The 17,600-nt window shown below is 37.6% G+C and overlaps 1 protein-coding gene across 1 annotated transcript in view; it reads right to left on the bottom strand.

Moving 5' to 3' along the window:
• IPO11 (importin 11) overlaps nucleotides 1-17,600 on the bottom strand; it is a 194,925-nt gene that overhangs the window by 14,995 nt on the left and 162,330 nt on the right. Inside the window, exon 29 of the mRNA XM_030321825.1 lies at nucleotides 14,982-15,066. Coding sequence (XP_030177685.1) covers nucleotides 14,982-15,066 — 85 coding nt within the window. The remainder of the gene's footprint in view (nucleotides 1-14,981; nucleotides 15,067-17,600) is intronic.

Here is a 17,600-nt window from a genome sequence, read left to right as displayed (position 1 = left end):
ACCTTGCTTGGGTTCATGTAAAAATGAATGACAGTGGCTAGGAGAGGGGTGCCTAGGTTGCTCAGCTCAGGTCACGATCCCACAGTTCTTGAGATCGAGCCCAGTGTTGGGTTCTGCGCTGACAGTGTGGAGAAGTCTGTTTGGGATTCTCTCGCTCTCCCTCGCTTTCACCCTCCCCCCCTCCCAGGTTGTGCTCTTTCTTTCTCTCTCTCTCAAAATAAATAAAACAAAACAAAACAAAAAATTGGCTAGGATATAGTGACATCCAAACCATTTAATAAGTAAATTCCTTAGTTTAATAAATCCCCTTTCAGCAGAAGTAATGTTTCATTTTTGAACATATCACTGTATACGGGAGAATTAAACTATTTTTAGATAGTTTTAAATTAATGGAACTAGACACATTCTTTGATTTTCTTCATTTGACCCTGAATTACGGTAGTACACCCTAGCTTTTGATACAAGGTATGTCTTTTATTTCAGTTAGGCTGAGACCACAAAGAAGCAATTGTTTTCAATGTATGCTTGAAAGAACAAGATGGAGTATTATGAGATTGATCTACAAAATATCCTAGAAGGAAAATAAACCTGCAATTCTTAGCGTTAAAATAGCCAAAGTCTTAAGTCTCTGACTTTCAAACAATATGGTTTTTGGTGTTTTCTAATTAGCATTAACTCCCATTTTCAATTGACGTTTTTAAACAATTCTTTAATAAAAGTGTTCAGTTTATTTTAAAAATTATATAATGATAAATTTCCAAGTAAAATAACCTCAGAAACATCAGTAATGTGTAAAAAATACACTGTTAAACTGAGGTAATTAAAATAGTAAGGTCAAGGGACTACAAATTTGGATTTCTGAAATAAATCTAGGCAAATCTGGCATTGTACTATCTGACAAAGGTGGTATTTCAAAACAGCAGAAAAAAGATACGCTTTTGATTAGTTTTGTGGCACAGGAGAGCTGTATCGAAGAACAATGGACACTCTCCTCCACTCCTTTATCAAAAACATTTCCACTTGGATTAAAGATTTAAATGAAATCAATAACACGAAATAAAACATGAGAAACGATGTTCTTGAGCGTGGGGTAGCGTTGCCATAAAACCAGATAAAACAAAAGCAAAGTGAGAAAACAAAGTCTAAAGTAAACAAACTGCTGACGATTAAAGAAGATGACAACTACCACCACTGAAAACTCACTCACACAATGAAGCCCTCTCAAAGGGCAGTGCGAATCTACACTGTTTACGCCCAAAAGCTAACAGCTCATCTTTCCAAAAATGAGTCTGATGAAGTAGCTGTGGGGGTACGCGTGGGAGTGAGAAGCCCCCTGATAGCTCTAAGGGAATATCTGTGAAATGCAGGAGAGACCACAATGTGCAGAACTTTACCACGACTCAGAAAACAGAAAAACTTCCCTAAACCATGATACACAAGATAAGCAATGTTTATCTTGCTCAGTCTTTTCAGACCGCTCATTTAGGTTCATGCATTCCAAGCGAAGACAAGTGAGGAACTGACCCGACGGTCAGTTGGGACTTAAGGACTTAAAATTAAGACCACTGACTGTCCCCGTAACACGAATGGTTTGCAAATTCTGACCAATCCCTGACAAGACCATTCTAAGACTAACTCCAGCACTCTCAATCTGATAAAACCCCTCCATGATTTACCCACTGAGACACAACTCGTGGTGCCACCAAGTGTGCACTCACCCCTGCAACAACAAGCTCATCAGTTTAATTCTGCTCCTGGTTTAAAAAACAAAAAGCAAAAACCAAACTGAATGAAACACGGATGAAGAATGAAGGGCTGATTTCTGCATCTCTAAAGAGGTTCTGCAGGTTTCTGATTATACTCCAAACTAGGTGGCATAAAACAACAACTAATTTTTAAATTTTGAGGAATTCTGTGGAGAAGAGTAAGGACAGATGGTCTCTTCTCCACAATCTATGGGCTTCACATGAGAAGACTTGAAGGCTGGAGGGGACTGACACTCTCCTGGGGAATCATCTATAGCGTTACTCATTTGTGTGCCTAGCAGTTAATGTTCACTGTTGTCTGGGACCTCAGCTGCGTAAAACAAGACTCACATTCTCTTTGTGGACACTTGGTACCTGGGTTCCAAGAACAAATGTTTCTTGGGAAAAAGGCAGAAGATAGATCTTATGATTTGACTTGGAGGGCAGAAAGCATCAGCAAGACTGACCAACTTCAAGGAAAGGAAATAGAGACCCAGAGAGCGTGCAAGTCACCCTGCCAAAACAGCATGTGGAATGGGACATACTATTATGGCCATTCTTGGAAAATACAATGTATCACAGAACTCTTACTTTAAAGCAAAAAACGAACAATCAAATAAAATTTCTAATAGAAAAACTGGGGTGAAGAAGGTAAGAAAGGAACATAAACGAACTATAAACATCTGGAAAATGCTCAGCCTTGCTCATAATTAGAAAAAGTACATTAAAAAACAAGTTACTGCTTTCTAGCATATTGTCCAGGGTATTGAATAACTCATACCACCAATGGGCACATACTTTTAAATTCTTAGTTTTTCCTTAAAGTGAGAGCCTGGCTTTTGAGAAAATGTATGTCAAATACCCAAGTCTAAATCACCAAGTTTCCCTGTCAGCCATTCTTCAATGTTCAAATGGTATTGCATGACAAAGACAGATGATTTAACTCACAACTCTATTGCAAAAGTACTTTTCCTCATGACAACCGATGTCACAGAGAACATTCCCCTCGTGACACAGAAAGTATTTAAAAATGCATACTTGAGAGTGGTGATGTAATGAAACTGGTCATTTGTACTACTTCATCAAGAACATTCCTCAATGAAAATGGCTTTAAAAAACAAAATGTGTGGGGCTCCTGGGTGGCTCAGTCGTTAAGCGTCCGACTTCAGCTCAGGTCACGATCTCGCAGTCTGTGAGTTCGAGCCCCGCGTCAGGCTCTGGGCTGATGGCTCAGAGCCTGGAGCCTGCTTCCGATTCTGTGTCTCCCTCTCTCTCTGCCCCTCCCCCGTTCATGCTCTGTCTCTCTCTGTCTCAAAAATAAATAAAAACGTTAAAAAAAAAATTAAAAAAAAAATAAAAAACAAAATGTGAGTATACGGTAGTAAAAAAGAGGCTGATTACTAGCATAGTTTGCTGCCATCGCCTTTACTGATGCTCAAGGGCCAGCTGTTATACCTGCCTTTGGGTGGGGAATGCTGTTTTTGCACGACCAGTGCAAATGCCCACACGATGACAAGAAAAATACTATCTTAGAATGGCAAATACTGTCATCACTCATAGTACTGATACATAATATCACTTATGAAATAAGAATACTCTTGAGCCCCTAGTTGTTTGCAAACTACCTTTGGAAGTGCTGCTCAAGAACTAGGTACTGTATGCAAGCGATGAATCACTTAATTTTACACCTGAAACTAGTATTACACTGTATGGTAACTGGAATTTAAATTAAAAACTTGATAAAGAAAATAAAAAAAAAGTGCTGCTCAAGAAATGCATATGATGGAGATCCATTCAATGGAATGTGATCAAATACAGCTATTCAAAGAAATGATGCAAATCTAAATGTATGCATATGGAAATAGGCTCATGCATTTACCACATTTAAAAATAATCAAGGGGCGCCTGGGTGGCTCAGTCGGTTGAGCGTCCGACCTCGGCTCAGGTCATGATCTCACAGTTTTTGAGTTTGAGCCTCACGTCGGGCTCTATGTCGCCAGCTCGGAGCCTGCTTCTGATTCCATGTCTCCTATCTCTCTGCTCCTCCCCTGTTCACGCTCTGTCTCTCTCTCTCTCTCTCTCAAAAATAAACATTAAAAATATTTTTTTTAAATAATCAAGCAGCATAATCTTTAAAAAAAAAAAAAAAGATTTTATTTTTAAGTAATCTCCACACCCAACATGGGGCTTGAACTCACAACCCCAAGATCAAGAGTTGTGCAATCCACTGACTGAGCCAGCCAGGCACCCCTGTAGTGTTTACTTATGAACTACATACAGATGTTTATATATGCAAATGTTTGAAAGAAATATGTCAGTAAAAGGCTGTCTTGGGGAAAGGTATTTCATATCATATAATTAATTTTGTGGTTTTTAAAAGAGTTTAGGTTATTGTTACAATTAAGAACAAAATCTTCAGGGCGCCTGGGTGGCTTAGTCTGTTGAGTGCTTGACTCTTGATTTTTGGCTCAGGTCATGATCCCATAGTTGTGGGAACGAGACCCGCATGGGGCTCTGCGCTGAGTGTGGAGGCTACTTGAGATATTCTCTCTTCCTCCGCCCCTCTCCACTACTCTCACTCTCTCTAAAATTAAAACAAAACAAAACAAAACAAAACAAAAAAACACAAAACTTCAAAATAGGGACTTGCTACGCAAAAGGATTCTTTGTAAAGGCTCTTTAATTTCCCCTCCCTCAAAAGACAGGCTCCTTCTAAAAACACAATTAGCATTACTGATAATTTATTAATAAAAAGAAGAAGGAAAAAGGGGGAATAAAAGAAAGAAAATAGTCTCATGTTCACTGGAATGTTACCTAAGTTATTGAAAATGCATTCTCCAAAAGGAGGCCATATTCTTCATGGATAAACACGAAGAATTTACTTAGCGTTGAGTCTAATACCACACTGCCAAAATTTCCAAATGCACACTGGCAAAGTTACTTAACTATTTTTGATTAAGGTTTTTAGCAATAATTCAGGTAAATAAATTCAATTCAAGAAGCAATGAGGTTGCCTATTTTCTAAAACTCAAGAACAATATTGAGGTCAGCAAGCAATTAATCTGAAGTCTCATCTAAAAACAAAAACTCAGAAGCCATTACTTTATTTAGTTTCAAGGGCATTTTCAATGGCACTTTCTTTTCCAGCATCTTATGATTGTGATTATGTAGCCTACTGTGAAAGATCTCAACCTCTGTATCTCAAACTATTTTTTGATTAACATTTTAGTTTGATCACAGAAAGAACTGCTTTCTCAGGAGGATGCCTGGTTATCAATTTGTGTCTTTATTACATCTCTGTTGGATTATTTCAATTCATTCTTGCCCATCCTCTTGAACTGTTTTAATGTCATTTTCAAGCATACACTTTGTAAGAGCTGAATTAACTATTAAAACAGTGTATTACTAAGATTTGGGTAAGTTTAACGTTGATTTTGAGCATCTCACTTATCAGGAAAGCTATGTTTTTACTGGATGCCAGGCATTATAAATTCTGCCCTGTTAGATACTCGAAATTTTTCTAGATGACAGTCATGAGTTTTGTTCTAGGATGTGACTACATTGCTTGGTAACAGTTCAATCTTTTCAGATTTTGCTTTTACCTTTGTTTGGCAGGATCAGAACAATACCTAATACGGGGATAATTCTGTACCAACACGGACACACACTTGTGAACCCTCTACCTAATGCCCTATCATTCCTGAGGGTTTGCACTCTGACAACACGATCTAGTCCTGGCTGTGTCAGCTCAGAATACCGTTCCCCTCAAAATCCTTCCTAGAGGCTCTTTCCCTGGCCATGGGTAACTTCTGCACTTCTATGTGCTGATCAGTACTCAGCTAAAGACTCAGAAGGAACCCTCCCAAGATCCCCCAAGTTCTAAGCGGGCTACTCCCTCTTCTTTGGTAATTCAAGCCACTCTGGTGTCTTCCAGCTTCATCTCCTCAAATCAGAGAGACCAGCAGGCTCCCTGTGCCCTCCCCCTACCCCAAGCGGGCTCCCTGTGCCTCTCCTCTCCCTCCAGGTAGCAAACTGTGGCAACCAGAGGGTTTGTTTTCTTTTTCTCAGAGATCATTATGCTTCATATTCTGATTTGCAGTATCTTAAAAAAAAAAGCTGTTTCACGTAATTTTGTCTTGTTTTCAGTGATTTTAGGTAGAAGGATCATTTCAAAGCCTGTATCTCCATCTTTGTAAGAAACAACCCCAATTTGGGGCGCCTGGGTGGCGCAGTCGGTTAGGCGTCCGACTTCAGCCAGGTCACGATCTCGCGGTCCGGGAGTTCGAGCCCCGCGTCAGGCTCTGGGCTGATGGCTCAGAGCCTGGAGCCTGTTTCCGATTCTGTGTCTCCCTCTCTCTCTGGCCCTCCCCCGTTCATGCTCTGTCTCTCTCTCTGTCCCAAAAATAAATAAACGCTGGAAAAAAAAAAAAAAAAACAAAAAAAAGAAACAACCCCAATTTAACAAATTTACAGTCTCAAAAAAACAAAGGAAATTATATCTCTTGTCTAAAGCATCCATGATGCGGGGCAAGGCATCTCTCCTAAATCTGCCCTTCAGACCTCATCTTCGACTCTCTGTCATCTTCCGACACATAACACTCAGTTCACACCAGCACTGTACCTGATGCATGCTCAATGATTTGTTCAAGAAAACAGATAAAATGTGTATTAACCTGAAAGTCATCCTCTTACTTTTAGGACACAGAAAGCAAACTGGAAAGGAATCTTTGGAAACATTGGCTTGTGAAAAACATACTCCTGCTAGGGAAACCATGAGTGATATATAAGAACAATTCTCAAGTGAATTGGAAAAAAAAAAAAAAAAAAAAAGGCAACAAGAATAATCCCAAGGTTCTCTTACTTTTGGGCACTGTCTCCCTGGCCCCCTAAGCCCAACTTTATTTACTATTTCTCTCGGCAGCCTACATTTCATTTGGCTCATGGCATGGAAACACTATGCATAATCAACTAGCCAGACTTAAAAACAATTTGGTTCTAAGTGCTTCAATGTTCGCTCACTATTCAAGACAAAGAAAGCCTGTGGGCCAAGTGAAGGAAAATTAGGATGGGAAGACAACACATACTGTGTATCTGAAAAAAATCAAAGATGTATATCTAAATCCTACAGGGAAAAGTAGTAGAAACAGTCAAGAGGTTATCTTCAATTGATCTTTTATTAGCCCCTAAACAAATCTTATAAAAGGTATACATCACCTCTTCCCCATAATGTACATCCTCACCCAAATCTGTGTACAATCTCAAGGTGTTTCTAAAAGTCCCCAGGAAATCAAAAGACAGGCTGAAATTTAGGTTAAGGTTTTCCGCCTAAATAAATACAACACTGATCCTAAAATTTACCTCGTCATCCAGCTTCTGAATTAATAGTTGTGAAACTAGGGTCTTTGGATGTTCCCAAAGCCAAATGTACGTTTGGCATTTTCCCAAGTCTTTATTTATATGTTGTTATTGGAACATTGTTTTTAGGGACTGATACTCGTATACCCTGAAACGTTCCCCCCACCCCGAGGAAAGGTAGGGTATAAATGCACATAAGGTCTTAAAAATCTCCAGTTTCTATTTATCACATAATTTTTGGCACTAACTACTCATAACAAATAATATTAAATACTGTCATTCCCTCAAAATATTACTTACAGATTACAAAGTAGCTTTTTACAAGATGTCCTGTAGGGCACATTGTTAAAGCAATAAAAAGCTTGAAAAGACTAAAAGCCACATGAGCAACAACTTTGGATGAGGATCAGGTTAACGGCTAATAGTATTCTGGAGTGTTTCCTGGATTTTATGTAAAGACCACCGATATGATGGACCACAACACACAGGATACACAGTTCTTGCCAGGATTAATTAGCTATAAAGTCAGTTAGGAAAATTATGCCTGCATGGTATTGCTGCTACTTTCCCAATGGTGCCAATAAGCTTCAAGAAGAGAAAGGAGACAGTAGGTTATGGATCTAGATTTGTTTTGGGAATGAAAAGAGGAGAGATTTCTGTCATCTTAAGGCAGAGGGAAACAGATCCAATGACACTACCCTCACTAACTTGAATAGTTGTCCAAGGACCCAAAGAAAACAGGGGTATATTTTAGAGTCAACCTCTTCAAATGAAAGGGAAAAAAGGGGGTAAAAAGTTCTAGTAGTATATTATACATAGTATGTTAAGGTGCTTTAAATATTACAGAGAATGCCTTAGTTTAAGAAACTTTAATATGTAATATAAAAAATGCTTACTCAACAAAGCTTTACAGAAATATACAAAGATATAAGCACATACACACACAAACATAAGTGACACATGTTTCCTAATCTCAAGGAGATCACAGATGTGAGTTGCTAGGTTACATGAAGCAGAAGATGGTATAAGCAGTTGACATGTACAGAGAAGATGCTAGGTAAATCCAGGAGAGGGAGAGATTACTTCTATACCTGGGCATGGGTGAGAAGGATGATCAGTGAGTAGAGACAGCGTCTCATGAGGAAAACAGTAAATGAGTAAGCTGAGGGAAGGGAAACAGGATTAAGGGGCTACTCCACACGTAAGGACAAGTCTGAGAGCTCTGTAACAGACGCCAAGAAAACCTCTGATACTCATGGAGACAAGGTGTCTGCTTTAGGAGACAGAGCAGGGTGAAGAAAACAAGGCGCAAAAGGCTGGGTGGAATCACGATGTCTATAAAAGACGGTCAGGGAATTTCATTCCTATTATAATGGTTCTCAACCCTGGCTGGACACCAAAATAACATGTGAAGCTTTTAAGAAATACGTAAGCCTGATTTCTAGGCCCACAAACTTAGTAGGTCTAAAGTGGGGAGGCAAAGATTATGACTATGGCTTGTCCAAAGTTAGCAGCAGCAGAAAAACAAGAACATTTAAGTTAAAAGGAGGGAAAGTTAGTGAAAATAAGAGAAAGTTTATAAAAAGAGTGTGAAAGTGAGAACAAATTACAGGACTCCAGATATAGGTACACCACAGAATTTTCAGGAGACATGGTATGGTGAAGAAGAAGAGGTTGTGATGAGAGAGGAATGTCAGAGTTCAGGATTTTGGATAAGGATCAGTTTCTAATTAGGATGAGGTCAAGAGGTAGCAAGAAAGCAGGGGTGAAAAGTGTAATGGAACTGGCATGGTAAGAAAAAGCAAAAAGAGGGCTCTCTAAAGTCATAACCAGCCTGACAATGCAGGCAAGTTGAATAAGAGTATTTTCAACAATCCTATATTTACCTTGATTACTCAATGTGATAGGGCTAGGAATGTCAAAAGACAGTTCAGAAATACCAGTAAAATGATGCCTTAATTTCATATTACTTGCAAAATAAAGTATTTTGTTTATAAATCATGAACTTCAAGATTACTATTAGTTAACTAAGAAAAAAAAAATCACAGTACCTTATCAGTGACAGCCAAATACAATTCTTTTACTAGGTCTGTTGAGTTTTTCTAGAGGTAAATAAATGAGAGCAGGAAACAATCATCTGACTGATTCTTAGTGGTTAAAATCACACTAGGAGGGTTTACAACCTGCCAACTCAATCACTAGCCTAGGATGCCCTTCCAACATTCTATTTTGACTGAACATTTATGAAACAACATCACAGAGTATTTTCAAATGAAAATAAGGTAACTTTCCTTCTGGCAATGTGCTCCAAATTCTACTAAGTAAAAGTCTAAAGGAAAGCTGATGGATTTAATAGGCAAAGAGAAGTTCTGGGGGAAGAGGTGATGACAGGAGGAGCTGGAGGAAGAGACAGGAGGGCAGGAAGGCAGAGGGGTAGTGCAGGCTGAGGTGGTCTGGTCTATCTACTCTGAGAAAGGGGAAAAACATGTTAGCTACCTATAAGGCTCTGATTTTCAGACAATTTAATTCCCATACTGCAGCACTTCTGTCCCTTTCTGATCCAGTGCTATATTTGACAACAGCAGCACAGGAGACAATACTCACTGGAAGGCAATATACAAGGCCTATTCAGGATTTATGGTATTTGCCAGGAGACTTAGGGTCTGGTTATGAATTTAGCAAATAAAATGCAACCCAACCTAAAATACAATCAACTTGCTTAGATGTGCTACAGTCAAAGCGGAAAACTGTGATGCCAAGTTTGCCAATGTCATTCAGCCCAGACACCTGGTTGTATCCAAAATTTAGTTCGGTGAGACTGCAGATTCTGCTTGATCTATATAAGGTACAAGTTAAAATTTATTTAAAAAAAAATTTTTTTTTAATGTTTATTTATTTTAGAAACAGAAAGACAGAGCACAAGCAAGGGGGAGGGGCAGAGAGAACTGGAGACAGAATCCGAAGCATGCTCCAGGCTCTGAGCTGTCAGCACAGAGCCCAACGCAGGGCTCGAACCCATGAACCATGAGATCATGACCTGAGCCGAAGTCGAACACTTAACCAACTGAGCCACCCAGGTGCCCCAAGATACAAGTTAAAATTTAAAACTCTGATAGTCACATAAAAATTTGAGGCTATCAAAAGCTAAAGACTTGATTACAAACCAGTAAAAAAGTCACGTGCAGAGCTCATTCAGCAAACAGCAATTTAAAAGTACAATGTGTTAAAATGATATTTTCACTGGTTTGTAATATGGCATAAATGTTTTCAATTCTAATATACTTCTTGAGACAAATAATGGAAAAACAATAGTTCATATTTTTGGACTAGAGGGAAGATAGTTCTAAATATTTCTTCTAAAATACATTAAGATATAAGATATATTCCCATATAGGGGGCACCTGGGTAGCTCAGTTGGTTAAGTGTCCAATTCTTGATTTCAGCACAGGTCATGATCTCATGGTTCATGAGACTGAGCCTTGCATCGGCTCTGAGCTGACAGTGTGGAGCTTGCTTGGGATTCTTGATCTCCCTCTCTCTCTGCCCCTCCTCTGCTCTCTCCCTCTCTCAAAATAATATACTTAAAAAAAAAAAAAAGACATATTCCCATAAGTGTACCTAAAAGATGAAAAACAGATCAAACTCACTGCAAGTATAAATGATCTTAAAAAGTGTTGGTCAAGAGAAATGGTATTTCTCTTGAAAAAATTAATCAAATAGGAGGCCTGCAAACATCTATTAACACTAGGAAAAGAGAAAAAAGTTATTGTCAAAGAAGTAAGGGGGACAAAACCCCAGCTACATTCTTTAACTCATTTTTTAAAACAGGGTAAAAAATACTTCTTAGGAACACTATATATACAGAACTTCCAAGTTTCATGAACATACTACAAATTTAGAAAACTGTGATATTTATTACTTAATCTAATAAACCCTCATAAACTTGACATTGTTAATATACATAAATAATTTCTTAAGACTATAAGCTCCATTACCCTTAGGGTTTATATATTTTGTTCACTCCAATATCCTCAATTTCAAGAATAGTGTATTATGTAGTGGGCACTCAACAAGTACATAAAGATTTAATACTTAAATATAATAAATACTCACTGTTACAAAATAATTACCATCTGTGTGAATTATCATTAATGTCCTCCCTGAAATTGGGCATTCCTCACAGTCATTTCTTTAGCTCTTGGTTACAGTTGTGTCAATAACTGCAAACTACATTTAATTGTCAAAGTAAAGCAAATGTACAAATTAATTAACTACCTGTTTCCTAGCCATGCTACCACAAGACATGACAAACTATACTAACTCTACAGATCTAATTCCAATTCCAGTGACTTATGGTAGCTGAGCTGTATTTGAAGCTGGTAAATTTCCCCTCAAACGTGCAGTTCTCATGAATTCTGCAATTTTAGCAAAATGGTATGTGCGATTTCTGAAAACATTTAGAAAACCTACAGAAATTTTAGAAATCAAAATCATAAAGAATGCCTCAGGCTAGGAGTCAAGAAAGCTCAGTTCTAATTTCAGGCTTTACCTAAATTTGTAACTCGTGAGTAAGAGGTTACTTCTCTGTGGCCTGGTTTCCTCATCAGTATCTGGTCATTAAACTATTTTAAGGGTAAGTAAGATGAGATTCTAAAACATTCCTTTGGAAAAAAAGGATAATGTTATGTAGATACGGTATTACTATTATTACTTCAAAGTCACGTGAAACAATGATGTTTGGATAGACTGTTATTTGTGCTACCACACTATCAGCACAGGTAAATGAGAAATTAGTGCAGTTTTAATAACATTCAAACTTATTTATATCAACTAAAGCATTTAGTAAGCATGTATAAAATTAGATTATTACATACAGAAGCAGATCACCAAAGTATTTCTGGGGCTTGACTCAGTAATACTTAACATGAAAGAGTGATCAGAAATACCTCATTAACACAGGCTACTTACTATATATCAAATGCTTCCTTAATGCTTTCTTAGCCAGTTCCATCAAGTTGCCAGAAAACATTAATATGCTCAAAAACTTCAATTTGGGGGGCGCCTGGGTGGCGCAGTCGGTTAAGCGTCCGACTTCAGCCAGGTCACGATCTCACGGTCCGTGAGTTCGAGCCCCGCGTCAGGCTCTGGGCTGATGGCTCAGAGCCTGCAGCCTGTTTCCGATTCTGTGTCTCCCTCTCTCTCTGCCCCTCCCCCGTTCATGCTCTGTGTCTCTCTGTCCCAAAAATAAATAAACGTTGAAAAAAAAAAAATTTAAAAAAAAAAAAACTTCAATTTGGGAAGTACACCTTACAAATGCCTAGTAAGTCACACATCACAGAAAAGAAATTATAAGCAACTTAAATTAAAATGCTAACGAACTAGCTTAATTTTTTTAACTTTTTTTTTTTAATGTTTACTTATTTTTGAGAGAGACAGAGAGAAAGAGCTCAAGCAGGGGAGGGGCAGAGAGAGACAGAGATACAGAATCTGAAGCAGGCTCCAGGCTATAACTGTCAGCACAGAGCCCAGGGCAGGGCTGGAACCCACAAACGGCGAGATCATGACCAGAGCTGAAGTTGGACACTTAACCAACAGAGCCACCCAGGCACCCCTGTACTAGCTTAATTCTTTATGGAAGAGGTCACAAAATTGTCATTCTACTCCTAGAGCACAGCAGATAGGGAGAGACCTTAGAAATTAAATGAAATGCTTTGAGCTGCATTTGATCTTCTGTTAATTCCCCCCAAACAGGTAGTAGAGACAGGAGATGAATGAAAGTGGACAAAATCAAAAAGTCTGGACAGCTTCATAGCTTTCCTGAATGGCAATTCCATCCTTATTTAAAACGAACCATGAGAATGATCATAATTTGATGTAAGCTGATCAACCACTTTCCCGAATTTCCATCACTGCTGGCTATCCTCTGCCAAAGCAGCTACTGAAATGCAGACACCACATTTTAGGGACCACTTGAAGACAACAATGACAGTAAGTAAATCAAACGTTCAATCATGCAGTCTTGGAACCAAGCAGCTGGACTTTTTCTTCCTTTTAAGTAAATATTTTCACTTAATATGAAAATCCTTTGACACTAGACTGGTTTTTCTTTTAAATAATAACTCAGAATCATTTACCAGCAAACACCTCCACTTTTTAAAATTATAACCAAGGGACATCTAGCTAGTTCTTAAAAAATTTCTAATGATAAACATAACACAGTCGAACAATATAATTACTGAAAGAAAATGCATTATTTATACTTGTAACCCTGAAGATACAGTGCGACTAATATTGTTACTGAAAAGTTACTGAAAAATTCTCATGGTATTCACAATTAGACTTATTCAAGGCTAAGATATGTGATCCCAGCATTAACCATCAATGCTGTGGTATCCTCAGCATTAAGATTAAGATATAGCTTAGTCCACCTTAGTAGAGATGACAATATAAATCTACACCGAAAAGCTACTGTGACGACTGATTTCAAACAAAATCAAACATTTGAAAAAATAATGATTTTTGTGTAAATTATTACTGCCTATGATTAGAACAATAATGGTAAAATAATCAGCTCTCAAATAGTATTTAAAATCACAAAACTGAATCAAGGAACTTAAAGTGCTATTTCTGAAACTATGCTCTTACACTGCTCTTTAAGATAATGTTTCACTTGCCTTCAAAATCAAGTTAGGATTACAATTAGTACTATATGATGTTACTGAGGATTCCTACAGGATGAAAAACAGATCTGAGTAGATTAATGTGCTAAGAGTAGATCTACCAGACTACAGGATGTGAATAGAGGGTGCACAAAAGCTGACAAATGAACAGAAGCAGAATACCCATTACTCATTACAAGTTTAGAATCCTACGAAGGAAGACGTTATATTTTTCTGTAACACCAATTATATTTTTAATGCTTAAAATAGCGGAGGTGAGAAAAGAGAAAAGACAAACTGTTAGATGATACTGAAAGGCTATCGTCACCCTAATGAAAACGCCAAGTAAAACGGATTAAACTGTAGCACAGTTTAAAAGCAGGCTGTCAGAGCAGCGCAGCACCAGCTATACACTGAAGATGAAGCCCCTGAGGGTTAGTACGGCGTAAGTAATTCGAGGAGGGAACATCGCAAGCAGCCTGAAATAATGACAGCTAAAATAATGAGACACCCCTAATTACTAGCTGTTCGGCATCATCCCATGTCCATTTCATATATTAATTTAGTTACTCTACTTTCGAGGGATATTAGCGTCGTTCTCAAGTACAAATGAGGGAAGAAGGCACAACAAGATTAATATTGGTGAGGCCAGGAGACTAGAATGGATTCCAAGAGGAAATGGGAAGAAGTTTACTTGTGTAGCAATTTTTATATTCATGGGTCACAGTAAATATTTAGAAGTTCAAGATTATAAATAATTTTAAAGGCAAAATATTTTAGGTGTTTCTGATTTATTTTCCTACCTAGCAGTTAATTTAAGGTAATTTTTATAAAGGCCTGTGATTATCTGAGAAAAAATTCATTGCGAAAATTCATGAAGCAATTTCAGTAATTCTCCTAAAAACAGAAAAACATGCATCACAAATGTGGTGAGGGTCACAGGTTTTCGGTAAGTGAAAGAGTAAATCTTCTGTTCTCTTAAGACAAGAAAAAGTGATTTCAGATTAACAGTTAAACTCTACTTCATGTACGAGGAGCAAAATTCATCTGTGTTAGGAGTACACTCCAAATTTCAAAGCTCAGCTTACATTAATTCTACAGTAAGGGATGGAAAAAGAGATCGAAAGGTGGATGAATGGACCAACAGACAGTTTCTTTCAGACCTAAAGAATGTGATAATATATAGCTCTCCCAAATTTTAAAAGCAGCTTTGGTAACTTACCATTTTTTTTCTCTTATCCTGTTCTGTGGGTGGTTCTTCATCTTCTGTTACTTTTGGTTCTTCAAGATGAGACATTAACATACAGCTACATTAAAAAAAATGTTTTAATTAAATCAAAAATGTCCATAACATGTTAAAACAAACCCTGAAAATCACTCAGAACATTGTTTCTATGTCCGAAATGTGAGGAATAGCTAGATAAGTTAGATTCATAATTTTAAAAAATATTTAACTGCACACAAAGATTTAACTACAAAAATACACCTCACTTTTAAAAAAAAGGGTCACACCAAAATACCGTAGAACATTTTACTTGAGAATTTAAGGTAGCAAGTTGCAAGGAATTTATGTATACATGATTTTTAAATCATACGTCACTTGTCATAATAGCAGTAATTTAAACAAATACCATCATTAAAACAATACTAATTATGCAATAAGCTACTTTGTTCTTCAAGTGACATTACTATGCTATAAGGAACTTGTCCTTGATAGCACTTGTACATGCAGGACAGTTATAAATCATTTCATTTTGATTATCTGCACGACTGCTCTTCACCATTAACAGAGATAATAGAAATATAGCTTCCTATTCAGTCAATAGTTTCTCTCTTCCAGGGAGATAAGAAATAAATATTGTCTAGTGAATCAAACTGATGGAATAAACCTCACTGCTTCCTAATTTAGAAAAGTACAATTCAGTAATTTATCAGTCATAGGTTTCTAACTAATAAACTGGGGCAAAGAAAGCTTGGTTTCTCTTCTTTCTTGTAGTATGTACAGAAGAAACCTAATTCTTAACTCAGTTGTGTAAATAGCTTTTAATTCAAGGTTAAAGACAAGTGCTGACACCAGAAACTTGATCAGGCTCACTCTTGCAGGGGACATGAGTCTCGCTTCCCATTCCTCACCACTAAAGAAAACAATTTTTGCAACAACCACCTATGACCCAGTCAGTGCACACTGGTACAATAAAATGGTAAGAACCTTAAACTGCAATCAGGAACAGCAAGAGCTTAATCTCTAACTCACTGACTGCATGGTCTTAACCTCTCGAAGCTGCAATGCTTTCATCCACCATGATATACTATGATGTAACACAACTAGTTGGCCAAGGAACCCTAGCACAAAGTGAGAAATTATGAATTATCCCAGCCCAAACACGATTCAGTAAAGTGAAATGTGTAGTAAACAATCTCAATCCCAGTTTGTATTTTAGAACTGAATAAAAAGGAGTTCCTATACGAGCTATTTTATGTCTGCTGCAGATCTGAATTCTAACTGCAATGAATGTGGATCTCCTTCCTTCATCATATTCCAAAATCTGTTCATTCACTTGTAGAGTAAAAAAAATCTCAGGATGTCTGGGTGGCTCAGTTGCTTAAGCATCAGACTCTTGAGTTAGGCTCAGGTCATGATCTCACAGTTCTTGAGTTAGAGCCTGCATCAGACTCTGCACGGACAGTGAGACCCTGCTTGGGATTCTCTCTCTCTCTCTCTGCCCCTCTTCCGCTGTCGAAATAAATGAACTTAAAGAAAAAAATCTCTGCTCTCTCTTCTCTAAGTTAAATGATTTATTACATAAATAATGGAGTATATTCTGAATATAAATATACATTTACACATATATGTTCTCTCCACTGACTAAAAATTACTGAGAGGGCAGAATATTTTTCCTTTGCAATTCTGCAAACTGTATTCATTTGCGTCTCTGGAAGGTGTAAAGTGGGGGAAAAAAGTGAATTTGAAAAACCCAAAGATGAAACTCTCTCCTGCAGGAAAATTTCTAATTAAAAGTCAAATCTTATTTTTTTGACAAAGATTAAGGATAAGGAATCATGATTTATATAAAAGGCATGTGGGCCAAGAATGTAATAATAGTAATAAAATAGTAACAGTCTAAAATAGGGAAGACTAATAATGAGAACACAGGCAGCCAGCCACCTCTCAAAGTGCCCACCCGCTCACTGAACAGATTCAGGCACTGTAGACCCCTAAATCAGAAACTCTCCCGGTAAGAAATGCCAACCAATGAAACACAACCAATTATGTTAGCATGCAACATGGAACCCTTTAAATCATTTCTAATTTAAAAGGTACATGCAATAAAACAAACTCACTTAATCTAAACAAACTCACTTCTAAAAAGTCACAATGAAACTCAAACTGACAATATTATTCAAGTGGTCTCTGGAGTAGACACTTTGTTGATTATGTCTCCTTCCTAAAACCCTGAATTTGTCCAGTATCTTCTTCTTCCATGCCACTAAATGCTTCGACATCACCATTTGCTTCAGTAAAAGCTGATCCCAGAGCCAGTGCCTCCAGAAGCAATCACAGCAGTCCTATTCCCCTGGTCTTTCAATAGAAGCATGTTTAAAAAATTCTAGCCAACTCTACATGAAAATGCTGGCTGAATCCTGTCGTTCTTTTTACTTCCTAACTTTGGCAAGGGGTTGTCAATTTCTTTTCCCAATGTGCCTAAAAATGAAATCTTTTTTTCAGGAACAAAAGGGAAAGCACTCTCACCAAAGACAAGTAGAAGGCAAATCTCAAGCCTCAGTAACATATTTTCCTGGTTTAATGAATTATTTCTATTTCTACTAAAATACAAACGTA

This window comes from Lynx canadensis, chromosome A1, assembly GCF_007474595.2.
Source record: "Lynx canadensis isolate LIC74 chromosome A1, mLynCan4.pri.v2, whole genome shotgun sequence".
NCBI lineage: Eukaryota > Metazoa > Chordata > Mammalia > Carnivora > Felidae > Lynx > Lynx canadensis.
This window is presented reverse-complemented; position numbering and strand designations above follow the sequence as displayed.